The following is a 24,368-nucleotide window of genomic DNA, read 5'->3' on the forward strand; positions in this document are numbered from 1 at the left end:
ATGAAAGATTTAGCATTTGTACCTTAGTTCTGGCCTTTTTCCCTGGCTGCAGGCCACCTTCTCACAGCACTGCCTTCCAGTCTCCAGAGACCTTACTGCTCTCTACAACTACCCTAAGGGAGGTTGCAGCCAGGTGGGGCTTGGTCTCTTCTACCAGGCAGCCAGCAGCAGAACGAGGGGACACAGTCTCAGGCTGTGGAAGGGGAAGTTTAGGTTTGATCTTAGAAGTTTTTCACAGACAGAGAGATTGCCCTTGGGATGGGCTGCCCAGGGTGGGGGTGGGGTTGATGTCTCTGGTGGTGTTTAAGAAAAGCCTGAATGAGGCACTCAGTGCCATGGTCTGGTTGATCAGTTAGGGTTGGGTGATTGGTTGGACTTGATGATCTTGGAAGTCTCTTCCCACCTGGCTAATTCTATGATTCTGCGAGACTGGACTCTCCAGACCCACCTTCCCTCACAGCAAGACATCTCTCCTCACTTAGGCACACAGAGGGGGCCCCAGACACCCTTAAGCTCCTGCTGAGGAGCTTTAAGTCGCTGCAGGTGGGCAGCTCACCTGGTTGTAGAGGGCACAGACGTGCAGCGCGGTGTTCCCCGAGGCGTTCTGAGCGCCCATGTCCGCGCCGTAGAAGAGGAGGTGCTCCAGGTGCTGGACATGTCCGTACCGGCAGGCCTGCGGAGACAGGCACCCAGCTGTGGGTTACTGGATGCTCCAGACAAGCCTTCCAGGTGAGAGCTGCAGCAGAAGATGCTGTTTTGCTGCTCAGGCTCTAATGTTCAGAACTGGACTGAGCAGGAAGACAACACCCAGATGCCAACCGTATCCTGGGCTGCATCCAAAGCAGCATGGCCAGCAGATGGAAAGAGGGGATCCTGTCCCTCTGCTCTGCTTTGGGGATACTTCATCTGAAGTGCTGTGTCCAGCTATGGAGCTTTCAATACAGGAAGGACATGGACCTGATGAAGCAGGTCTGGAGGAGGCCACAAAGATGATCAGGAGGCTGGAGCACCTCTGCTACAAGGACAGGCTGAGGGAGCTGGAGTGGAGCAGGCTCCAGGGAGACATTAGAGCAGCCTTCCAGTACCTAAAGGGGCTCCAGAAGAGCTGAGGAGGGACTTCTGGCAAGGGCTTGAAGAGGGGAGACTGAGACTGGAGATCATGAAAAGTTCTTAACTCAGAGGATGGTGAGACTGGAACAGGTTGCCCAGAGAAGCTGTCGACCCCTCATTCCAAAAGTGTTTTAAAGATTAGATGAGGCCTTGAGCAACCATTCCACATGCACACCTGCTTCTAAACTCCACACATCAGGGACGGCCAGCCTGTGCACAAGTTTATGCAACCGCTGACTTGAAAAACTGCAGCTTAAGGTATCGAGAAAATACAAAGTTTGGCACTTTTTGTCTGCTAATGTTCTTAACGGCCAAAGGTGCCAAGCAGCCAGCCGGGCAGGGGCTGGGCTTTGTCCTGTTGCACTGCAGCAGGTTGTCCGCCAGATGGCGCTGGAGGTGAGCAGATGGCATGGGAGCTTGCTGCCGGCCGCCAGAGCGCTGGGAGGAGGCACAAGGAACCTGGTCCAACGCGGGCTGCTGCTGCGAGGGTGATGAAGGGACTGGGACATCTGTGTGATGAGCAAAGGCTGAGACCTGGGACTGTTCAGCCTGGAGAGGAGCAGCCTGAGAGGGGATTTATCAATGCTGGGAGACATTTGAAGGGTGGGTGTCAAGTGATAGGACAAGGGGCAGCAGATACAAACTGGAACACAGGAGGTTCCACCTCAACGTGAGAAAATAAACTTCTTTAGAGTGACAGAGCCCTGGAGCAGGCTGCCCAGAGAAGTTGTGGAGTTCCCCTTCCCTGGAGACTTTCAAAAGCCACCTGGATGTGTTCCTGTGTGACCTGCCCTGGGCTCAATGATCTCCAGAGGTCCATTCCAACCCCAGTTGAGAGTCTCTGCACACCCATGGCACATTTCCTCAAACAAAAAGTCATCTTCCCTACCTGATGGATTTCCTGCCAGCCGTTCTCATCCCTGCAGCTGACGGCGGCATGCTCGTGCAGCAAGAGCTCGCAGCAGTAAGGATCCCCTCCCACCACAGCAGTGTGGTACAGAGCTGTCAGCCCACAGCTGTCTTTGTAGTTAGGAGATGCTCCGAGCTCTAAGAGGGTCTGAAAGCAATCACAGATTGTGAAAAATACATTTTGGAGTGACTCTAGATTATAAAGTGACTTTTCTACCTGGAAAAGTGTCTTAGGGTAATATTTGCCATAATGTGCATTTTTTGCTCCCTTCCTAAGCTGACAGAATAGGCCACAGCATAAAGTCAAGCAAGAAAAGGCACTGCAAGAATTAGGATCTAAAGCAACCTGTGGGGGCAGCAAGGAAAGGGCAAGTGGCAATGTCCAGCCTCCAGCCTCTCATTCAGTTCAGTTCTGAACATGCTGCAGCACATTCACCTCTCCAGCCCCAAGATGCTTTATCAAAATGGGGCTGTCAAAAGGCAACAAGCAAGAGCCACAAAGAGAAGACTCAGTCTGGTCTGTCCAGGAGATTTAAGAATGCCTGTTAAAATGCAAAAGAGCACTGTGGTGAGACAGAGCACAGTCACTCATGCCACTGGCTTTGGCTTTCCAAGAGAAAGAGGAACACCAGTCCTATGTCCTCAGACAGCTCTCTCTCAATGGATCGATGAATAAGGTTAAATTTCACCACTTTTTCTTCTTACCAAAGGAAGATCAGCAATGAAAAGGCTCCTCATTGAAAGGAAAGCCACAAGAGAACACCAGAACAAGCACATGTTAAAGGGTAAAGGGGAGGACAATGCAGTAATTAACTGCCAACATTCTCCTTTATGCATTTCTTCCTCCAAAATCATGTCTCATTTGCTACTGAAAGCATTTACCTTGAGGGTTGCTGGGTTCTTGGCTCGGGCAGCTTTGTGCAGAGCTGTCATTCCATCTCTGGCTCTGAAGTCCAAATGTGCTCCTCCATTTCTTAGAGCTTTTATTACTTCTACTGTATTGTCAAGCTGGACTGCCAGAGTCAGGGGTGTTTCTAAAGAAGAGAAGAGCAGGTACTTCAAAAAGAAGATCAGCAAATTAATGACATGAAGAAAATTTTCTCTAGCAGTGGCAAGTTAAAAAAGATGCTCAAAAGAAAATCTTAAAATCAGGTTTTTTTTTTCTTTGGACAACAAACCCTGATGGAACCTCCTGAGTTCCAGTTTGTGCCCATGGTCCCTGGTCCTGTCACTGGACAGCATTGACAAGAGTCTGGCTCCATCCTCTTGTCCCCCACACCCTTTACCTTGTGCTAAGCACTGAGCAGATCCCCTCTGGGGCTGCTCTTCTCCAGGCTAAGGTGTCTCAGCCTGTGCTGATCATGATGATTATTTTGGTCTGCAAATGAGTCTAAAGACACAGTAGTTAAAGTTAATTTAAAGTTACCAGCATATGGAAGAGTCCTAAGGAAGAAATTCCTAGAGTTATGAAGGCAGCAGAAAGAATGTCTGACATCAGCCTGGACATCAGTTCAGGTAGAACAAACCCAAGGTATTGCTTTACACTGCTAGTTCTACTGTCCTGACCTCCACTTTCCAGGTCATGATAGTTTGGGTCCAGTCCTCGGTCCAACATCTTTGTGACTTTTTCCACTGAGAGGTGGTGAACGTGATCCATAAATTTTCTCAGATTAGCCTGAAACAGAGTGGCAAATTAATCATCCTCTGATTCTGAAAGGAAAAGTTTGCCTGAAAGTGCAATATTCTGTCACTTGATGTCAACAGCCATTAACATCACTGACCAGGAGCTAATGCACATTCCTGGGGAACCTGACTTGATGCTGAGAGTATAAATTCCACAATTCATAATGTTCAAAAGTCAAGTAAGGTAAGAAGAGCCTAGGTTTATGGTTTTGAGGGAAAAAAATGAGTGGAAAATTCATTCATTAAGTGATTAGGGTGGTGTATTACAGCCAACCCTCACAGAATGGTGGGGTTGGAAGGGATCTCTGGAGATCATCCAATCCAGCCCCCCTGCTCCAGCAGCGTACCCACAGCAGCTTGCCCAGGACCACAATGGCCAGTGGGGGTTGGAAGCTCTCCACACAAGGAGACTCCACAACCTCTCTGGGCAGCCTGCTCCAGCCCTCCAGCACCCTCAGACCAAAGAATTTTCTCCTCCTGTTCAGATGGAAACTCCTGAGTTCCAGTTTGTGCCCATGGTCCCTGGTCCTGTCACTGGACAGCATTGACAAGAGTCTGGCTCCATCCTCTTGTCCCCCACACCCTTTACCTTGTGCTAAGCACTGAGCAGATCCCCTCTGGGGCTGCTCTTCTCCAGGCTAAGGTGTCTCAGCCTGTGCTGGTCAGGATGATTATTTTGGTCTGCAAACGAGTCTAAAGACACAGTAGTTAAGGTTCATTTAAAGTTACCAGCATATGGAAGAGTCCTAAGGAAGAATTCCTGAGCCACAATTCACACATGCCAGTTAGTCCTGTTTGCTGTTCAGCAGCTGGCCTAAGGGGGAACGAGCTCCTCTTCATTTCCAGTTTCTGGAGCACATTGATCTGCTCAGTCAGCAGCCACTGACCTCTCCAGTAACTGGGGCATACCTTGGTGTGGAGCTTGGCCAGCTGCTTCTCATCCAGGTTGAGCTGTTTGTACACTCTCTTCTTGTAGCGAAACTGAGGGGGAGAGAAACATGACATTTCAAATGTCCTCTTTTGCTTAAACCCACACCATGCCACCCACAATGATGTAGATGTAGGCAGCAGTCAAAGAAAGGCTGAGTATTTGCCTGTGAAGATTCACCAATGCTCAGCACTCTGCTCACCACAGCAGCAGCACAGATGGAGAGTTCATGTAAGCAAAATGCCTAAAACTACTGAAACCAGTGGAGGTGTGTGGGAAATGAGAGCAGCCTCTAGAGTCTAGACAAATAAGCAAAATTGGAGTGAAAGGAAGCTCCTCCATAAGGGTATCTGAGCACTTCCATTTACAGTCTCAGGCAGAAAGAACTGAGAAGGTTATGTGAAACAAACCCCACACAATTCCTTGTGTCACCATTCCTGAAACATGAAACACAAAATAAAACTAAAAAATACAGAAATAAAAAAGGATTCCTGAAAAATCCCTTAGTCTGCACTGGCAGGATTTACACATGGGAAAAGTTCTTCTGATGTTTAATGGGACTGGTCCTGTGAAAGTGGTGCCTCCTTTTTTGGATGAAACTCACTCCCATTTTACCCTGAACAGATTGCTGTCTCTCTGGCCAGAGCAGCAAAGCCTATGGCAAAGCACTTTGGCTTTACCCAGTTAGAATTCACTAGAAGCCTAGCACCCAGAATGCAAGGAATGCAGCAGGTCTGGTGGACAAGGAGGCTGCACTGAATGAGGCTTTGATAGCAGCTTTCCACCAGGGCAGCTTTAACCCCTGAACCACAGTCCCGGGGCTGCAGGGACAAGCATTTTGCAAACAGTGAAAACAAGAAAGTGGTTGTTCCCTTGGCTTATGGCTCTGGTTGTTGTTTCCTTGGCTTATGGCTATGGTTGTTGTTTCCTTGGCTTATGGCTATGGTTGTTGTTTGCTTATGGCTGTGGTTGTTTCCTTTGCTCTTGGCTATGGTTATTTCCTTTGCTCATGGCTGTGGTTGTTTCCTTTGCTTATGGCTGTGGTTGTTGTTTCCTTGGCTTATGGCTATGGTTGTTGTTTGCTCTGCTTATGGCTGTGGTTGTTGTTTCCTCTGCTTATGGCTGTGGTTGTTGTTTCCTTTGCTTATGGCTGTGGTTGTTGTTTCCTTGGCTTATGGCTATGGTTGTTGTTTGCTCTGCTTATGGCTGTGGTTGCTGTTTCCTCTGCTTATGGCTGTGGTTGTTGTTTCCTTTGCTTATGGCTGTGGTTGTTGTTTCCTCTGCTTACGGCTGTGGTTGTTGTTTCCTCTGCTTATGGCTGTGGTTGTTGTTTCCTCTGCTTACGGCTGTGGTTGTTGTTTCCTCTGCTTATGGCTGTGGTTGTTGTTTCCTCTGCTTATGGCTGTGGTTGTTGTTTCCTCTGCTTATGGCTGTGGTTGTTGTTTCCTTTGCTTATGGCTGTGGTTGTTTCCTCTGCTTATGGCTGTGGTTGTTGTTTCCTTTGCTTATGGCTGTGGTTGTTGTTTCCTCTGCTTATGGCTGTGGTTGTTGTTTCCTTTGCTTATGGCTGTGGTTGTTGTTTCCTCTGCTTATGGCTGTGGTTGTTGTTTCCTCTGCTTATGGCTGTGGTTGTTGTTTCCTTTGCTTATGGCTGTGGTTGTTGTTTCCTCTGCTTACGGCTGTGGTTGTTGTTTCCTCTGCTTATGGCTGTGGTTGTTGTTTCCTCTGCTTACGGCTGTGGTTGTTGTTTCCTCTGCTTACGGCTGTGGTTGTTGTTTCCTTTGCTTATGGCTGTGGTTGTTGTTTCCTTTGCTTATGGCTGTGGTTGTTGTTTCCTCTGCTTATGGCTGTGGTTGTTGTTTCCTCTGCTTACGGCTGTGGTTGTTGTTTCCTCTGCTTACGGCTGTGGTTGTTGTTTCCTCTGCTTATGGCTGTGGTTGTTTCCTTTGCTTATGGCTGTGGTTGTTGTTTCCTCTTGTTTCCTCTGCTTATGGCTGTGGTTGTTGTTTCCTCTGCTTACGGCTGTGGTTGTTGTTTCCTCTGCTTACGGCTGTGGTTGTTGTTTCCTCTGCTTATGGCTGTGGTTGTTTCCTTTGCTTATGGCTGTGGTTGTTGTTTCCTCTGCTTACGGCTGTGGTTGTTGTTTCCTCTGCTTACGGCTGTGGTTGTTGTTTCCTCTGCTTATGGCTGTGGTTGTTGTTTCCTTTGCTTATGGCTGTGGTTGTTGTTTCCTCTGCTTATGGCTGTGGTTGTTGTTTCCTCTGCTTATGGCTGTGGTTGTTGTTTCCTCTGCTTACGGCTGTGGTTGTTGTTTCCTCTGCTTATGGCTGTGGTTGTTGTTTCCTTTGCTTATGGCTGTGGTTGTTGTTTCCTCTGCTTATGGCTGTGGTTGTTGTTTCCTCTGCTTACGGCTGTGGTTGTTGTTTCCTCTGCTTATGGCTGTGGTTGTTGTTTCCTCTGCTTATGGCTGTGGTTGTTGTTTCCTCTGCTTATGGCTGTGGTTGTTGTTTCCTCTGCTTACGGCTGTGGTTGTTGTTTCCTTTGCTTATGGCTGTGGTTGTTGTTTCCTCTGCTTATGGCTGTGGTTGTTGTTTCCTTTGCTTATGGCTGTGGTTGTTGTTTCCTCTGCTTACGGCTGTGGTTGTTGTTTCCTCTGCTTATGGCTGTGGTTGTTGTTTCCTTTGCTTATGGCTGTGGTTGTTGTTTCCTTTGCTTATGGCTGTGGTTATTTACTTGCTTATGGCTGTGGTTGCTGTTTCCTTTGCTTATGGCTATACCCTGGACATCAGTGACTGAATCTCCAAAATGAGCTGCTGGAAAATCAAGGACTTGAAGCCCTCTCTGGACCCCAGCTCTTTCCCCTTGGATATATGCTATAGTGGAACAAAGTCTAATTAACCGCAGATTATTAGTGGTTGATGTACCACCATACAAGCAATACCAAGTTAATTAAATGCAAGTTTCATGCCCCAGTTTCCTGCTACCCTGTGTTTCAGTGGGATCTGGCTCTGCTCCATGTCTGCCCAGTGCCCTGACAGTTCTGCCCAGTCTATCCCCCAGCTGCAGAGCCTCTGCATGAGCAACAGGGAGGGGGAAAATTCCAGGCTCTGTGTTGTGATGGCTTCACACATAGACACCCTCTCTTTCCTTTCTGCTTTCCCAGGACAGAGAGAGAGGACATCTGTGCCCTCTGAAGGAGAGGACATCTGTGTCCTCTGAAGGAGAGCACAGGGGGAACTAGATGAGGAGGGGGAAACAAAACAAAACGAAAAAAGGCTTCACTGAGACAGAAAGATCCTGTCTGGGAGAAAGCAAAGGCTGGTTATTCTGCAACTCCTACCCTACTATTGCAAACCTAATCGAGAGACCCAAAAGCTGAATCCAGAACCTCACATTTCTTTTTTACAGCAGAGGACAACTCCAAATCTCCCAGACAGGTTGATCTTTCACAGCCTTTTGGGGTAACACACAGGAAGGCTCCACCCAGCAAGTGAACAGCACTTCTGTGAGCAAAGGTTCAAGTCCAGACTCCAGACTGCTTCCCAAATGCAATCCAGGTCCATGTGGAAACCTACAATACAGCTTGCTGTGTAATTGCATTAGAATACAAACATCTCAGACATCAGATCTACAAATACCTCCAGTGAAGGAACTCCTTTATTCACTGGCTGTGGGTATTCCCTCAGGAGTCGCTCCTCATCCAGAAACTTCCCATCTCTGCCATTGCTTGCAGGCTGGAACAGTCCATAATTCAGGACATCTTTCAAACTCTGGTTCAAAGTGCACAAAATTCGTTGCTTTGCAACCCACACTGAAGCTTCTGGGTTAAACCTGATGCATTTCTGTAAAGAGGAAGTATTTTAGAACAAAAATATAACTAATGAAACAAAAATGTGCTGAGTTTAATAAACATTGATATCCCATTAGCAATTTATAATTCATCAGGCTCAATTATGCAAAAAGCTACATCAAGAACCAAGCAACTGTTCACTAACAACATTTCTCAGGCTTGGATGGGTGCAGCCAGTGAGGAAAGTGACTTAATGCACCCCATGAACCAGGCAGGGCAGAGGGCTGCAAAACTTCTTCTAATCTTCAACAACTTCTTAACTGAAAAAAAAAAAAGTCAGTTAAAAAAACTGGGATATTTTAATGGCAAAGAACTATAGAAACACACCTGAAACCAAGACATTTTGTGTTGACAAATGTTGGCCCCTTTCTTTTAACCCTTTTGGTTGCGTCTCAAGACCAGATAAAGCTGTGATACTTTGTCTTGAAGGGCCAAGGAATATTGAAAACAGGAAAGGGTTGAAAAGGATAAACAGCAAGGCAGTAGAAAAAAAGGGACAAACTTAAACTGCTGTCTTAGCAAACCACCACTTGCCAAACAATATTTTGCATTGGAAGTCCAACATAGAACAAACAAGAGAGGAGGGAGTCACAAAAACCTCCCCTGGCACAACTCAAGGCCCTTTCCTCTCATTCTATCACCTCATACTGGGGAGAAGAGACCAACCCCTCCCCCCTCCCCCCCTCCCTGGTTCCAATCTCCTTTCAGGGAGTTGTAGAGAGCAACGAGGTCTCCCCTCAGTTTTACTGAGCTCAGGAAGTCCTTCAGCCACTCAGTTAAATACTTTTCACCCCCTGTGCTAAGCAGACACTTCCCTGGACACTGCCAATGCACAGCAGCAGTCAGAAGTTACTTCTCTCCACCAAGCAGTGCCAGTACATTGCATTAGCACCTGAGCCAAAAGGAGATAAAATAGGAGCTGCTCCAAGTAAAGCCTTTCTAAGAGCCTGGGCTGAGACGGTTGAGGACTGCATTACCTTTAAAGTTTCAGATGATTCAGAGTCCCTATGAAGAGAGACTGAGAGCCCTGGGGCTATTTAGACTTGAGAAGAGAAGACTGAGAGAGGATCTGATCAATGTCTATCAATATCTGAGGGGTGGGTGTCAAGTGGAGGGGGCCAAGCTCTTTTGGGTGGTTCACAGTGATAAGACAAGGAACAATGGGTTCAAACTTGAACAGAGAAGATTTCACCTCAACATGAGGAGAAACTTCTTTACAGTGAGGGTGACAGCACTGGAACAGGCTGCCCAGAGAGGTTGTGGAGTCTCCTTCTCTGGAGACTTTCCAAACCCACCTGGATGCATTCCTGTGCAGACTACCCTAAGTGATCCTGCTCTGGCAAGGGGGTTGGACCTGATGATCTCTTGAGGTCCCTTCCAGCCTCTGATACACTGTGATAAAAGGGCAGCAGGACAGAGCTCCTACAGTGGGAGATCACTTATAAAGTTCTCTGTCTGCTGGATTTGGCTTGTAGCTATAACTCAGCTCATAAACCATGACCTTCTCCCACCTTTGCTACACCACATTTTAGCTATCAGTCTTCCTCTTTGCAAACCTGAATCCAGATTTCACTTTACTGTACAAGAGCTTGTGGGCTGATAAATTAAATCACAAACAGGTCACCTGCCACAGAGCTGATTAAACAATTGAGTTACTTTTCATTAAGAGTTTATTGAAAAGGGAAAAAAAATGCCAGAAGTGAAGCAATAAAAATGGACAAACAAAACACAAACCTGGAGATACCTTTTGGTTTATTTCATTTCCTGCACAAAAGTAATTTTAAAAAAATATGGTTTCAATAGTGTCAATAAATAGCTTACTATTGGGCTACAAACTCGAGCAATGAAGTAAGAGGGGCTTCAGGAGGCTCCTCTCTCTCTGTTTCCAGCAGCAGAGCAGAGCCAAGCTTTCCATTTTACTGGAGCTATTCATTGAGCACCAAACACAAAGAGACAGCAAACTGGTTGGGTCATCAATAAAACCCCAGCCACAGCCAGGCAGAGCTGTCTTGACAGAGGACTTCACTGCAGGCAAAATCCTTTTAAATTTAAGGACAAGAGTGGATTTCAGTATTTCAATCAATACCAAAATGAAAGACCCAAGGAGATGACTGCCTCAGCCAAGATTTAATAACCGCCCCACATGCAGCTCACAGCCACCTCAGTCCTGCTCTGCCCTCTGAGCTCTTCCTGTCCAGCTCAGCTCCCACAGCAGTGCTTCCTCACAGAGCTTCATCTCACACCACAGGAGCCAGTGGAGCAGTGCTGTAAATCCAGCAGAAATTCTCATCTAAAAGACATGACACCAAGTTAGGTGTCAGGGTTGATCTGCACCAGGGCAGGGAGGCTCTGCAGAGGGACTTGGATAGATTGGATCCACAGCCAGCGTTACCAGGAGGAGCTTCAAAAAGGCCAAGTGCCAGGTCCTGCACCTGGGTCGCAACAACCCCAAGCAGTTCTACAGGCTTGGGGCAGTGTGGCTGGAAAGCTGCTGGCAGAAAAGGACATGGGAGTGCTGATGGACAAGCAGCTGAAGAGGAGCCAGCAGTGTGCCCAGGTGGCCAAGAAAGCCAAAGGCATCCTGGCTGGGATCAGCAATGCTGTGTCCAGCAGGAGCAGGGCGGGGATTGTCCCCTGGGACTCTGCTCTGGTGAGGGCACACCTTGAGTGCTGTGCTCAGTTTTGGGCACCTCAATACAAGAGAGATGTGGAGGTGCTGGAGCCAGGGCAGAGGAGGGCAAGGAAGCTGTGAAGGGCCTGGAGAATAAATCTGATGAAGAGTGACTGAAGGAGCTGGGGATGGTTAGTTTGAGACTGAGAAGGCTGAGGGGAGACCTCCTTGCTGTCTACAACTACCTGAAGGAGGTTGTAGAGAGGCTGGTGCTGGTCTCTTCTCCCAGGGAGTTAGTGACAGAACAAGAGGGAACAGCCTCAAGCTGCCACTGGGCTGGTTTAGACTGGACAGTAGGAAACATTTTTCCCAGCAAGAGTGATCAGGGATTGGAATGTGCTGCCCAGGGAGGTGGTGGAGTCCTCTAATCCTGGATGTGTTTAAAGGTGGTTTGGATGTGGTGCTTCGGAATATGGTTTATGGATGACCCTTGCAGAGTAGGGTTCTGGGTTGGACTTAGTGATCCTGAGGGTCTGTTCCAACCTGAATGTTTCTGTGATTCTGTGATCTTTTAAGCACAAGAATTTAGGAGAGAATGCTCCCAATGAGAACTCCTGCAGCCCTGTGTAGACTGGGCATTACAGAAAAGAGCTCAACAGCCACACCTGAGGCCATGCTGTCAAAACAGCTCCTCCCTGTCAGCCTGCAGACAGCCCTTCTCTATCATTCCAAAAATGAACTTAATTGAAAAGAAAGGCGTAATTGCATCTGAGATAGATCTTCAGTGGCAGGGCAGTATGATGTACATCTTCAATGTCAGCACAGAGTGATTTATGTGGCACACATGCATAAAAAGAATCTGTTTTTATAATCATCTCTGAGATGGAAAAAAGTCTGATGCCTACCATCAACTGAAAATCCTGACAGAAGCACTCAAGGAGGCCCAGGGTAATCTAGATAATTAATGACAAACTTGGTCAAGTTGTAGTTCGAGATAAGAGTCAGTAACTCCTGAGCCTTTCTCCAGCACAAGACTTAACCCCATGGAAGGATTTGTCTACTGACAAAGATACAACAGCAAACTATACAGCTTTGTGTCCCTAACACAGCAGACACTGAATTCTGCATGTTCAACCATCCAGAAAAGCAGCAAAACATCACTAAGAGTTCCCTGTGGGAAAGGGTGGGGAGTTTGGATGGCAGGTTTCGACCTACAGAACACTTAAGGGGGTTGCAGTTAAAGTTATAGCTTTTACTCTCATTTCCTCAGTCAGACATTTTTTAACAAGTGGAAAGTCTGTTCAATCTTCTCTGTAAGATGTGAGTTGTTGGAAATCAGTTGTTGGAAAGTCCCTGTCTTCACTCCCTGGGTGTAAGGGTATGAGACAGTCACAAAACCAGAAGCTGGCTTACCAATGACTCCTCCAGCTAAAGCAGCCAAGGTCAATTTTATCCTCTCTGCTATGCTCCTGCTGTAAGTGGTGAGGAGCAAGTGGTGAGGAGGTGGCAGAGAGCAAAGCAGCAATTTGATGTCACTGTAAAACTGCAGGACAGGCTGGTGCCACACTTTGCTCTTCCTCCCATGGGAGTGCTGATTCCTCTGGGTGCAAGTTTGAGAAACAGTAATGGTGTAATGAAGGCACAGAGGCAAAGGAGGAAAGAAAGACTTATTTGTGCTTCTCTTGCCTCATCTTTATGCTCTAAACATCACAAGCTGCCTCACAAGGTATCTCTTCTTTTGTGGGAAGGCACAACAATAAGCAGAGAGAGAAAACTTGATGAGGAGATTTCAGTCTGGTGTCAGTCACAACTGCCTCATGAAAAGAGGAGCTAGAGAAGACAGTGGAGCTAGGTATGTGTGAGGCTTTGCTAAAGACAGCCTGATCTGGGGCTTCAAACCTCATCTGCCACTGTGACTCCAGCTGCCTGATGCTCTTCTACCCAAATGCCTCTGATTGCAGATCAGGCAGGGAGTTTGCCTTAGGATCACAGCTTTCATCGAGTTGATCCAAGAAATAGATGCTGTTGGATGGGACTGTGGGATGGGACTGCGGTATGGGACGGGACTGCGGGACAGGGCAGTGCCTTTAGGAAATCAGATATACCACTGGGGTAGGAAATGCAGACGCTGAAAGAAAACATGACATAGATTTTGCTTGTAATATGTCACAAAATGGTAAGCAACCAGCAGAGCTGCAGTGCAGGCTCCAGGCAGCACAGCCAGCACTGGAAGCTGCTGTGCAGCAGTGCCTCACCGTTTGCTGCAGGTCAGGTATGATAACCCGAATCACCAGCGTGTTGCTCTGACTGTCCTCCATCCTGCTGCTTGGCTTCTCTGCAGTTGCTCTGATTGTGTCATAAATAGTTTCCTCTTTGGAGCTGTCTGACTCAGACTCCACAGAGTAGTCAGAAAAGCTTTGTGCCATTTCATCCTCGCTCGACGTTGGGCTACGAGGCATGGCCACGGCTCGTATCCTGCCAACACAAAAGAGAAAGAGAAGAAGCTAAGTCCTGGTTACAACCAGGTTTTGTCTCCTTGGAGGTAACATGCATTTAACAACCAAATCTTGTGTTTTGTCCTCCTTTTATTTCCTTCTGTAATGTACATGGGTAGGCAGAGCGCAATGGAAGGAAGTCTGGCTACAGAAGAGGGACAGAAGAAAGCAAAAAGAGCAACAAAAGAGAAGATAAATTTTCTTCCCAGGCATCCCAACCTCCCAAAGAATCCAGAAAAACCCAGCAGAACATCAGGGGCCTTGCTAAATGGCACTGTTGTAAACTGTACTTAGACCTAGATCTGACTTTGAAGCCTCCTTCCCCCAGTGCAAAAAATCATGTGAGGCCATTAACCCAGTTCTATTCTAACCTCAGCCTGTACCCCAGGAAGCTGTCCAGGCAGGGCTTCAATGAAGTTTATAACCTGTGCTAGAGATCAGGGGAAATCCAAGTCATGTTTACCCAAAGTAAAGACATTTGTATTCGGAGCTCTCGCAACAAGACCAGCAGAGTATTTTCCTTCTGGGATCTTCCAACTGCAGCAGCAAAAGACCTTCTTTAAGTCCCACAAAGTAAAAGCTTCTCCAGGAAAGGAGAATCATTATTCTATGGGAAAATGGGGGAAAAAACTATACTGGAAGAAAAGCTGAAAAATCCACCATAAACCATGCATAGGAACCATCTGCTCTGGCAGCCTTAAGGTGCCAGAAAAACATCAATTTATTTTTCATATTTTCCACAAGAAACCTTCTAGGATAACTTCTCTTCTTTGTAATTAAAAACCCCTTCAGCTGAAAAGAAAAAAAAAATCACAACAAACAACTAACCCCCAACCAATTCCATTATTGGCCCACGTAATAAAATGACATCAAAGCAAAAGTAAAGCCCAGAAGGGTGAACTGACCTCCCCAAGGTCACTCACACACCAGGGGACTGCACTGAGCTACCCAATTTATGTCTCCTGGAATGGTCCTACACTTGGACCCCCTCAAAGTAAATCCAGCCAAGTAAGAGCAGACACCAGGAGCACATAGGGTTTCAGGATGTCATTTGAGCCAACTAAGTATCCTGAGCAGGTTATTCATTCCTCTTCACTGCCCAGTGGCTTCTACTGCAAAGCTCACAAAGCAGGTATAAAAGGTCACCTTCCTCTGAGCATGCTGAGGTGACCTTCCATTGGGGCCAGAGCTGGCAGCAGAAGACAGGCCTAAAGCTTGGGGCCATAGGTGTTTCCAAAGCACATCACACCCCCACCCGCTTAAGCCTTCTTGTTCTTTCTGCTGCAGGACAACCCCAGGGCTATTCCCCTCAGCTCTAATCACTAATGAAGACAAACCCAGCACATTCAACAATATGCAATCATGCCACTTCACAGCAGCTTAATGCAAGGCTCTGTGTAGGAAAGGAAACTCTGGAGGGACATTTAATTTTCTTGCTGCTTCACTGAACTGTACATTAATGCTGTTCTCCAAAGCACCTTAAGCCAATAAAATGCATAAACATTAGGATGCCTTCCTTATTTATCTCCTAGTGCTAAATCACACAAAGCCAAAACATAGTAGGTCAATACAAAGCATTTGAGGGTGCAAGAGGTGCAGACCAGTGAGGGAGAAAAAAAAAGATATTAGGACCATCAAAGGGTTTGTCTCTCCCTACAGGCTTTTGAGAGCAGGATCTATTCCAGAGCAATGGATTCCACAGAGCACAGCAAACTGCAATTACTCAGCATACAAAAATTGCAATTATACAGCACACAGAGCTGAATGAGGGGAAAAAAAACCCTTCCCAGTCTTTTGGTAAATGAATTTTCCTGCAAAAAAACCCCAGCAATATCCCATTATGGACTAGCAAATGGCAATCACCAGCTGAAGAAACAGCTCCTGGGTATCAAGCACTCAGTGGGAGAAGGAACTCCTTGGAGATGCATCAATAAGGCACCAAGCACCAATTTTTCTGGTTAAAAAGAAGATAAACAGCACAAGGAGCCATGGAAAGGCTACTGAAGGAGTGTGGCAAAAGAGAAGAGAACTTCTCTCCCACCAGCACCATGGAGGAGCAGATCATTTAAATGCCTCTTTCTAAACAAGTCAGTCCCAAGCACTGGAGAAACTAAACCCACAGAGGTCCTGGTGTGGGCCAGGGAGCAGAGCTCAAAGACATCTCCCTCAGCCTACAAACACCTTAGGGCAATTTGGTTGTTTGGCTCTTGTGTGGAATGGAAGATGCCACCACTTGTTAAGTGGAGATGCTCACTGCCACTGTGGAGCGCTTCTGTATTTCAACACCTGATTTCTTTGGGCTTTGGAACAAAACTTCCATGTTTCAGTGTCCTCCCTAGAGCCCTGCAGTGACATGACCTGGAAATCTCCAGCTGTAGGGCACTGTGGTGAGGTACAGCCCCAGATTTACAGGTCTCAAAGAGTCTGAGATCTGTGCCCCCAGATCCCACCCAGTGTGCTGCTGAAGACAGGGGGTGCCCAGTGTCCTCTACAGCCTTCAAGGGGTGTTTCCTACAGAGCTGAAATGAAGATGAAGCTGTTCAAGCCAAACAAGTGAAAAACCCCAACAGGCACAACGAGAATGGAATTTATTTCAGCCAACTCTTGGCCAAAGGGAACTCCTTGTTTTGCAAGGGAAGCAGAGCATCTGTTGAGGCCTTGCCTTTTTACCTGGCACATTTTTTCTTTGATTAACATTAAGCAAACAAGGAGATGAGTTTTGGCCACACAGCAAATAAGGCAACGCAGCAGCTCCCAGCAGGAAGGAGATTCAGGCTTTGCTTCACAGCAGCCTCTGAATGCTACCCCACATGTAAGGACAAGAGGAATCTACTTTATCTGCTCCCAGGACTTGATCTAATCTACATAACATGACAGCAGCAGTGCCTCTCTGTTAACATTTAATTATGTTTGTATTTGAAATATCACAAAAATGTTTTCCTTATGGATAAAGAGGAAAAAGGTTGATAAGCATAAAATGCAAATTATCAAGCAACTAAGCTCTGCTGTCCACTGGGGAGATGAACCTGAGGTGAAGCTGCTCACCAAGCTCTGGATTTTTTTTCCCAACTCCTGTTGTAAGTCTTTTCAGATTCTCTTCTGTCCTTTCCCTTCCAGCACACTGTAATCTTTCTGATATTTACCCAGCCAAGTGCAAGCAGAGGCTGGGAACAGGAAGGCTGGAAGCTAACACTGCCTGCCCTATGTGCTTCTGTTTAGGAAAGAAAATGTATGGGGAAGCAACATTGCCATTTAGATCCATCTGTCAGGAATCACCACTGGAAACTGAAGTGCTGCAAGAATTCCACACAGCTTGGAGCTGTTCAGAGCTGTTCTCCACATCATATCACAGGATATGGTCTCACCTGAGTGGCCACTTTGCACTGGTCACAACATTTATTAGCTCTCTCTCTAAAATACAGCTGAGGCTCACATACCAAAAGTCCTCTCCAAGGCCAGCATGGCCAGAGCTCAGAGCAAGGTTTCATATGCAAGGGTCACCAGCTCCTGGTCCTGATAAGAATCCTGTTTTATATAAACATTCCTCTGCACAATAGCAGTGCTGTTGGCTGCAGGGAGAGCTCCTCTAGACTGCTATTGTCAGATAAGTTCAGAATGTACCTGTGGGAACAGCTCAGAAACAGAGTCAGCATTGTTATGGGTTGAGTAATGCCATTAACCAGACTGTGAGAAAAGTTTGCTGTTAAGAGCAACAGCAACTGCTAGAAAGAGGCATTTGATAATTAGCTCTGGAGAACAACTATTCAGGAAAGGGACTGACAGCTGTGAAACCTGCCAGAGCTCCTCACACTTGGATTCTGCAGCTCTCTTCAGAATTACACAGATCAGCTCAAGGAGCAGCTCACCTGGAACCAAAGGAAGATGCTGGAGAAGATCAAGCACTGCCTTTTTGTAATTACATTGCTATTAAAACAAAAATGCATTTCAGAGAGACCTGCAGATGGGGGGTGCAAGCCCCTCCCCCCCTCCCCACAGTGCATTTCATACCTCCCCACAGCTCTGCAAGCAAGGGTTCTGTAGAAGAAAATACACAGTGAAGCCCAACTCCAGCAGGTAATTTGCACTTTGATGGGTTCAGTCTCCTCTTGGCAGGGCTTTAAAGCTGCCTCTCAAAGAAGCAATTCCACCCTTGCACCCCAGACCACTCCATTCTTGCACTCAGACTGCTTCAATCTCTGCACTAGCACAAACAGTGGAGCAGAACAAAGCATTAGTCCAGGGCAGACAACAGCTTCTTTGGTTTGGGAGGTTAGCTTCAGCATCCATCAGGTCTCTGAACTGCATCACTATGCAAATGTTTGGCTAAGCAGCAGAGGCAGCTGGCAGAGGGCCAGAAGTTAGCAGCTAGGGCATGAGCAGGGCAGAACCACATTTTCCAAAGGCAGCATAAATGCTTGGCAGCATGAAATGAATCCTAGACACCACCGCCTAAGTGACAGGAAAGAAGGCAAACACAGCCCTCTGATTAACGCTGATGAAAATTAGCTGATTACCACTACCAAAATGACTCCAAACAGGACAGCTTACTGAAACCCACAGTGCCAAACTCACCCAGGCAAAGGCAAATCCTGCAGGAATACATCCACAGAGGCAGACCAGACCACGCAGGAGGAGTGCTAAGAGGTACACAACAAAATCTCAGGGGAGACAAAGTGCTCCCCCAGGCCCACCAGACAAGGAGGCAGCCTTGGTGTTGATGTGAAGCTGTGCTGGTCAGGTTGCAGTCCTGGGGGTACTTTTCCACAAATGCAAGCACTGACTCCAGTGCCAGCTTTATCCTGGCACCAGGGAACACCTCCTGGTCTGATTTTGTTCATAAACATGGCTGTGGTGTTGGGAGACTGAAAAATGACAATGACAACATGTGAAGGCTGGAAGAAAGTCAGTCTGTTGCTCTGCAGTTCTCTTGGTCAGCCTCTGTGAAATGGGACAACTGATTCTTGAGACTGCTCTACAGCAATTCCACACTGGGGCAGAAAATGCCAGAAAACCAAACCCCTTGCAAGTTATGCAGAAAAGTCCTCCCTCCGTGGTAATTACCTAAACAAATTTCTCATACATGACTTTGCTGTTCATAACCCTCCCAAATATGGCTTTTATTCCCTACACACCAGTCCTTCACTTAAATTCACTTTGGTTACACTGCCTGGTAATGCATTTTTGATCTCTCTGTTAAATAACTGAGCCACCCAAATGAATATTTTAGCAGATGTGTGCTGAGGTGTAAGTAACAACACACCAAGATCCCAAGCAAGAGTCCTCCTTTACTTCCCTCTGAAGCTGCTGTTTCTCAGCCTGGCATCTCTCACTTCCAACCTCAAACACTGACTTGAAGGCAGCACTGACAATCACAGAGAATCACAGAATTAGTGAGGCTGGAAAAGGCCTCTGAGATCATCAAGTCCAGCCTATGACCTAACACCACATCAGCTAAGCCATGCCACCAAGAGCCACATCCAAGCTTTTCTTAAAGACCTCCAGTGATGGTGACTCCAGCACCTCCCTGGGCAGTCCATCCCAGTGCCACCACCACCAGAAGCTTCTTCTTCCAGTCCTGTTTAAGAGCAGATTTATGCAGTGCTCCATTTCTTTGCTAGCTGCTCTCCCCAGATGACAAATTGTTTGGCAAAAGGGCACAAAAGTGACTTTTGGGGGCAGGGGTTTGGTTGGTTTGGTTTGGTTTTTAAAGAAAATTAAGAAGAAAACTGAGTAAGTGCTGCACCTGCTCCTTGTTTGAGGCAGCCTCTTCTTCTTTGCTCAGGTGTATTTGCACAGCACAGCCTTGCCACAGAGAGGCTAAGCTCCATTAACTTCTGGCATTCAGTCTCAAATGCCAACATTGTATGAGTGGTTCTTGAGACCAGGCTATGAGAATGGACAACTTTGGGGTTTGGTTTGAGTTTTTTGTTCTTTTCTCTTGTTTGTTTGTTTGTTTTTTTCTGGAAACTACTGCACTTCACCAGGAGCACTCTGTGCACTTACAAAATCTACACATGCAGCTTGTTTCTGCAAATCCAGGGTGGCTTCCTGAAAGCTTCCTCAGTTTACAAGCAACTTTGGATGCTAAAATTCTCCTTTGTCCTCTGTCTGTTCTCCTTGGTATTTATTTTCCTTGTAAACTGCCCAGCTGGTCGTGGTAGCCTCACGGAAAGGCTGAATCAACCAGGCAGATGCAAAGTGAGATTTTGGGGCAGGACAGCTAAAAAGAATACAGGAGACAGGCAGCTCATTGTACTGAGTGAGCAAGGCTGGGAGACAGGCAGAAAAGCAGATGTAGGAAAAGGTTAAACCTATTTCATTGAGAAAATCAACATAAAAAAAGAGAAAATCATGGAATTGTTTCAGTGCTTAAGAGAAGCAGTTTGCAAGCTGTGAAATGCAGAGATCAATTTCAGTGCTCAACTTCTTTTGTATTTAGGTTTAATTTGAATTATTAACAACATGGGGGGGCAGAAATCTCAGATCAGGAGCAGCTGTACAATGCTATGACCACTACTTTTCGTGGCAGTGAGCATATTGGTGCACACAGGAGGCAATACAGCAGGTGAGCAAACATCTCATGCAGGTGCTGCTCTCATTTCCAAACAGCTGAGCAGGAGCAAGCCCTGGACTCAGGACCATTCAGCCAACCTATGGAGAGAGGAAGGCAGAGAAAGGCAGAAGGAACAACCTGGCCTTCAGATACTTCATTTCTTAACCACAAGGGAAGCAACAACCAAATGGTGACCCAGAAAAGATGTGCACAGTGCAGAACTAGGACAGGTGACTAGCCCTTGGTTTAGCCAGACCCCAGTGCAGTGTCCTCAGCATCTCTGTGCCCATCTGTGTCTGTCTGCAGCACACTTCCCTGCCTCCCAGCGACAGATGGGCTCCAGCCTTCCCTTAGCCTAACTGCACAAATATCACCTCAATGTTTTTCAGAGGACATTTTAAGAGGACCTGGGCTGAACCTTCTCTGCATCTTGCCTGCTTATTTTACAACCCAAGGTAAGCAAACCTTGGGCTGCAACTCTCCCTCCAGCCTGTGCCAGCAGGCACTCCTGGTGCACTCGAGGTCATTTGCTAGGACTGTGCCTGTGCATGATGATGGTGACAGCAGCCTGTAGAAAAACATCTACAGGCTCAGAAAGGTTCAGTGGTCTGCCCAGATGACCCAGGCAGCACAGTGACTCTGCAGCAGACCTGAGAAATGCATCATTCTCCTGACCTTCCAGATTTTGATTCGACTCATTGTGAAGATAAGCAACTCATTGTTACCAAATCATAGCTAGCCAAGGACTGGGCAATCAAGACACAATAAAAGTGATGGAAAGAACCAGTTTTCCTCACTGACCACCAGCATTTAATTATTACCTTCAGTAAACAGCTCAAGAAATAAAAGATCCCTCAGCCTGTCCTCACAACAGAGCTGCTCCAGCCCTTGGATCTTCTTTGTGGCCTCCTCTGGACTCACTCCAGCAGCTCCATTTCCTTCTGCTGGGGACACCAGGACTGGAGGCAGAATTGGAGGTGGGGTCTCAGCAGAGCAGAGCCAAGGGGCAGAATCCCCTCTGCTGCCCTGCTGCCCACACTCCTCTGGCTGCAGCCCAGCACACAGCTGCCTGCTGGGCTGCAGGAGGGCACTGCTGGCTCCTGGGGAGCTGCTCAGCAACCAACAGCCCCAAGGCTCTTTCTTCAGAGCTGCTCCCAGCAGACTCTGCACTCAGCCTGGATTTGTGCTTAGAGTTGGCCCAACCCAGATGCAGACCCAACCATGACTTGTTGAGCCTCATGCAGTTGGCACTGGCCACTTCTCAGCCAGTCCCCACCTGCACTGCTGCAGGGCTCTGCCTCCAGGGGTGCAGCACTCAGTACTTGTCCTCATTGCATTTCACATAGCTCCTGCCAGCCCATTTCTCCAGCCTGCCCTGGTCCCCAGGTTTGGTGTCATCTGGCAACTTGACCAAAGCACACTCCACTGCCTCCTCCAGGTCAGAGACAGAGATAAGGTCACTTTGCCCTTGAACTGATGCATATAACAAAGTCATGACCAAACCAGTTACTCAACCGTATGAAGAAGGAAGGGCAAGGTAAGGACTAAGCCTGCAACCCTGCTGGCTAGACAGCTTGGCCTGACTGATGCCAACAGCAAAATGCAGCACTTGTATCTGTATTTTGTCTTTCAACAGAGCTAAGGTAAACCCCAAAGATTAACCTACAGCTATGGCTTAGCCCTGCAGCCCCAAAGCTCCCTGCAAGCAAACACATTTGCAGGGAATATGGCCCCACAGCTGCAGAAGGCACAGCTGTGGATGAAGCCTTGTCAGCCCTGCACAGTGGCTGTCAAACCCACCACTGATGGCAGGAACATTCCTGTCTTGTGCTTTTCAAGAGGACATCACATTTTGAATTGCCATCAACCACAGAGTCCAACCTGTGCCACACAGACTGGTGAATGGCAGCATCACCAAAACTTCTGGCTTTGTCTCTATCACTTCCAGTGATTTCTCTGCAAAGTGTAATTTCTCCATGTTAATGCAGATCCCTAATTCACTCACAGGCAATGTAAGGCCTAAAATGAGGCTATTGGAGAACCAGAAATACTTTAACCAGATTTCTTTCTACCTGACTGGATTTCAAGTTGATTGTACTCCTACAAGACCTGATTAACTGAATTCATTACCATTTATAATTTTTCTGACAGCACACTTTGGAGATTCCAGCCATGGAAATGATCCCAGGCTAATCAAGACATGCCAGCTGAATACAAAAACACTTGCCCAGAAAAGTCTTGATGGAATCATGATATAAAATATTCCAAATAAAAGCTGGCACAAGGGCCACCAGGATGATTAGAGAGCTGGAGCACCTCTCCTATGAAGACAGATTGAGAGAGCTGGGGCCGTTCAGTCTGGAGAAGAGAAGGCTCCAGGGAAACCTCAGAGCAGCCTTCCAGTACCTGAAGGGGGCTACAGGAGAGCTGGAGAGGGACTTTTCACAAAGGCATGAAGTGATAGGATGGCTTTGAGCTGGGAGAGGGGAGATTGAGACTGGAGATGAGGAAGAGATTCTTGGCAGTCAGGGTGGAGAGACACTGGAACAGGTTGCCCAGGGAGGTTGTGGATGCCTCCCTCTTGGATAGTGGCAAGCAGCAAGCAGTCAATTGTTAAGTGCCTGACAGGGCAGCGATTGCTGAGCTGTGGAGGTACAAATTCTTCTCATCCTTCTCTTGCTCCTTTCTCCAGAGCACTGCTCCCAGCGACACCCCTCCGTGCCACCACACACCTTATGGCAATCCATGCCCCCATTTCACACCCTTTTTGTATTTCCACCCTCCCTCCAGTGCTCATCCAAAGCTCCTGTTAGGACTCACTGCCGAGGACCTTTGATCTGTGCTCATCACCTGCATTAACACGGCCAGCTGCAGCAGCCAGTGCAAGGCAAGGCACCTTCAGTTTCCCTACCACAGAGCAAATGAAGGGTTTAGTTTTCAGATCATACAGAAGCATTAAGCTTTACCAACGGAAACCTAATTTGAAATCACTGTCCTTTTTGTTCCAAGCTTTCTGATTTCTGAGTTTGAAGTTCCTATTTATTTTGTAATGACTGAACTGGGAGCCAATAAAATCATGTTAGTTGAAGAAACTGTTCTGCATTAAAAGTTAGAAGTCATCTCCAGAGTACTGCCAACATTTTCTAAGTTGTGTTTTGGAAGAACCAGAGAGAAAATAACAAAATGGGGAAAATACATAGAGACTAGAAGCCTTTTTAAATAGAAAAGAGTGAAAATGCAGCTCTCAGGTCAAACCCCAGCAGACACAAGGCCATGCCTGTGCTGTCTCACAGGAGGCTCTGCACTGGCTTGCTCCTCAACTAGCTCTCCCCTAGCTGTCCAACAAAGGGCATCACAGCACAAAACCCCAGAAACTCTCTACCCCAACCCAACAGCAGTTGCAAATTTACTCATTAATAAATTGCTTCTAGGAAAAAAAAAAAAAGAAACAACTTTTTTTTTAACATGTCCAATACAAGAAGCATGATGCCGTTAGTCTGCCTGCTAGGTCACCTCCAAAGGATATTCAGTAGGAGGAGGAAAGGAGCTAAAATGAACAGAAGTTACCAAGTCCCACCTGACACCCTCACTGCAGGCTGCTCTGAGCCCACTCTTGCCACCCACCCAACACTGGGAAGCAGGATGAGGGACTCCTTCCTTTTGGGGCATTGAGCAGGATTGTCAAGAAGTTCTGAGCATTTGTTTATTAAATCTGAGGGGAATCCAGGGAGGAAGTTCTGGGCTGCCAGTGCAGGTCTGCCCACCTGGCACAGGCACAGGTGACTGCAGTGACTTCTCTGCACACTTACTTACCTGTCAGCCTACAGGTGACAGCAGTGCTGTGAGGGTGACCATCAGAATCTAGCTTGCCCTCATCTCAGATTCCTGTGAAAAACACAGAAAGACATAAAGAGGAGTGACACAAGAGACAGAAATTCAGTGACCTAACAGCCACTCAATTTAAAACCTGCCCAGCAGAAGTGATGCCAGCAGGAAGGGGCCTTGAAGTCAATCTGCAAGAGAGGCTGCAAGTTCCCAGCATCTCCATCACACAGCCACAGCAATGTTATGCACAGCTCTGCCTGATGTAACTTCACTCACCTCAGAATGCTTCTGGCAGCATGAAGTCAGTACTAATGCAAAAATAGGCTCCTTGGGTTATCATGACAGACACAAATTCAGGCCAGAGCTGACAGAGGGTGAAAAGCTACTCTGCTGCTTCCCACCAA

The 24,368-nt window shown here is 47.2% G+C and overlaps 1 protein-coding gene across 1 annotated transcript in view; it reads right to left on the minus strand.

The window, feature by feature from the left end:
• SHANK2 (SH3 and multiple ankyrin repeat domains 2) overlaps positions 1 to 23,992 on the minus strand; it is a 276,747-nt gene extending 252,755 nt beyond the window's left edge. Inside the window, exons 1-8 of the mRNA XM_054390349.1 lie at positions 23,953 to 23,992; positions 13,347 to 13,566; positions 8,269 to 8,472; positions 4,612 to 4,683; positions 3,586 to 3,694; positions 2,902 to 3,053; positions 2,000 to 2,167; positions 557 to 673 (exon numbers count right to left, since the gene is read on the minus strand). Coding sequence (XP_054246324.1) covers positions 557 to 673; positions 2,000 to 2,167; positions 2,902 to 3,053; positions 3,586 to 3,694; positions 4,612 to 4,683; positions 8,269 to 8,472; positions 13,347 to 13,550 — 1,026 coding nt within the window. The 5' untranslated portion in view covers positions 13,551 to 13,566; positions 23,953 to 23,992. The remainder of the gene's footprint in view (positions 1 to 556; positions 674 to 1,999; positions 2,168 to 2,901; positions 3,054 to 3,585; positions 3,695 to 4,611; positions 4,684 to 8,268; positions 8,473 to 13,346; positions 13,567 to 23,952) is intronic.
• Between the last annotated feature and the right edge of the window lie 376 nt (positions 23,993 to 24,368).

Source organism: Indicator indicator, chromosome 21 (assembly GCF_027791375.1).
Source record: "Indicator indicator isolate 239-I01 chromosome 21, UM_Iind_1.1, whole genome shotgun sequence".
Lineage (NCBI taxonomy): Eukaryota > Metazoa > Chordata > Aves > Piciformes > Indicatoridae > Indicator > Indicator indicator.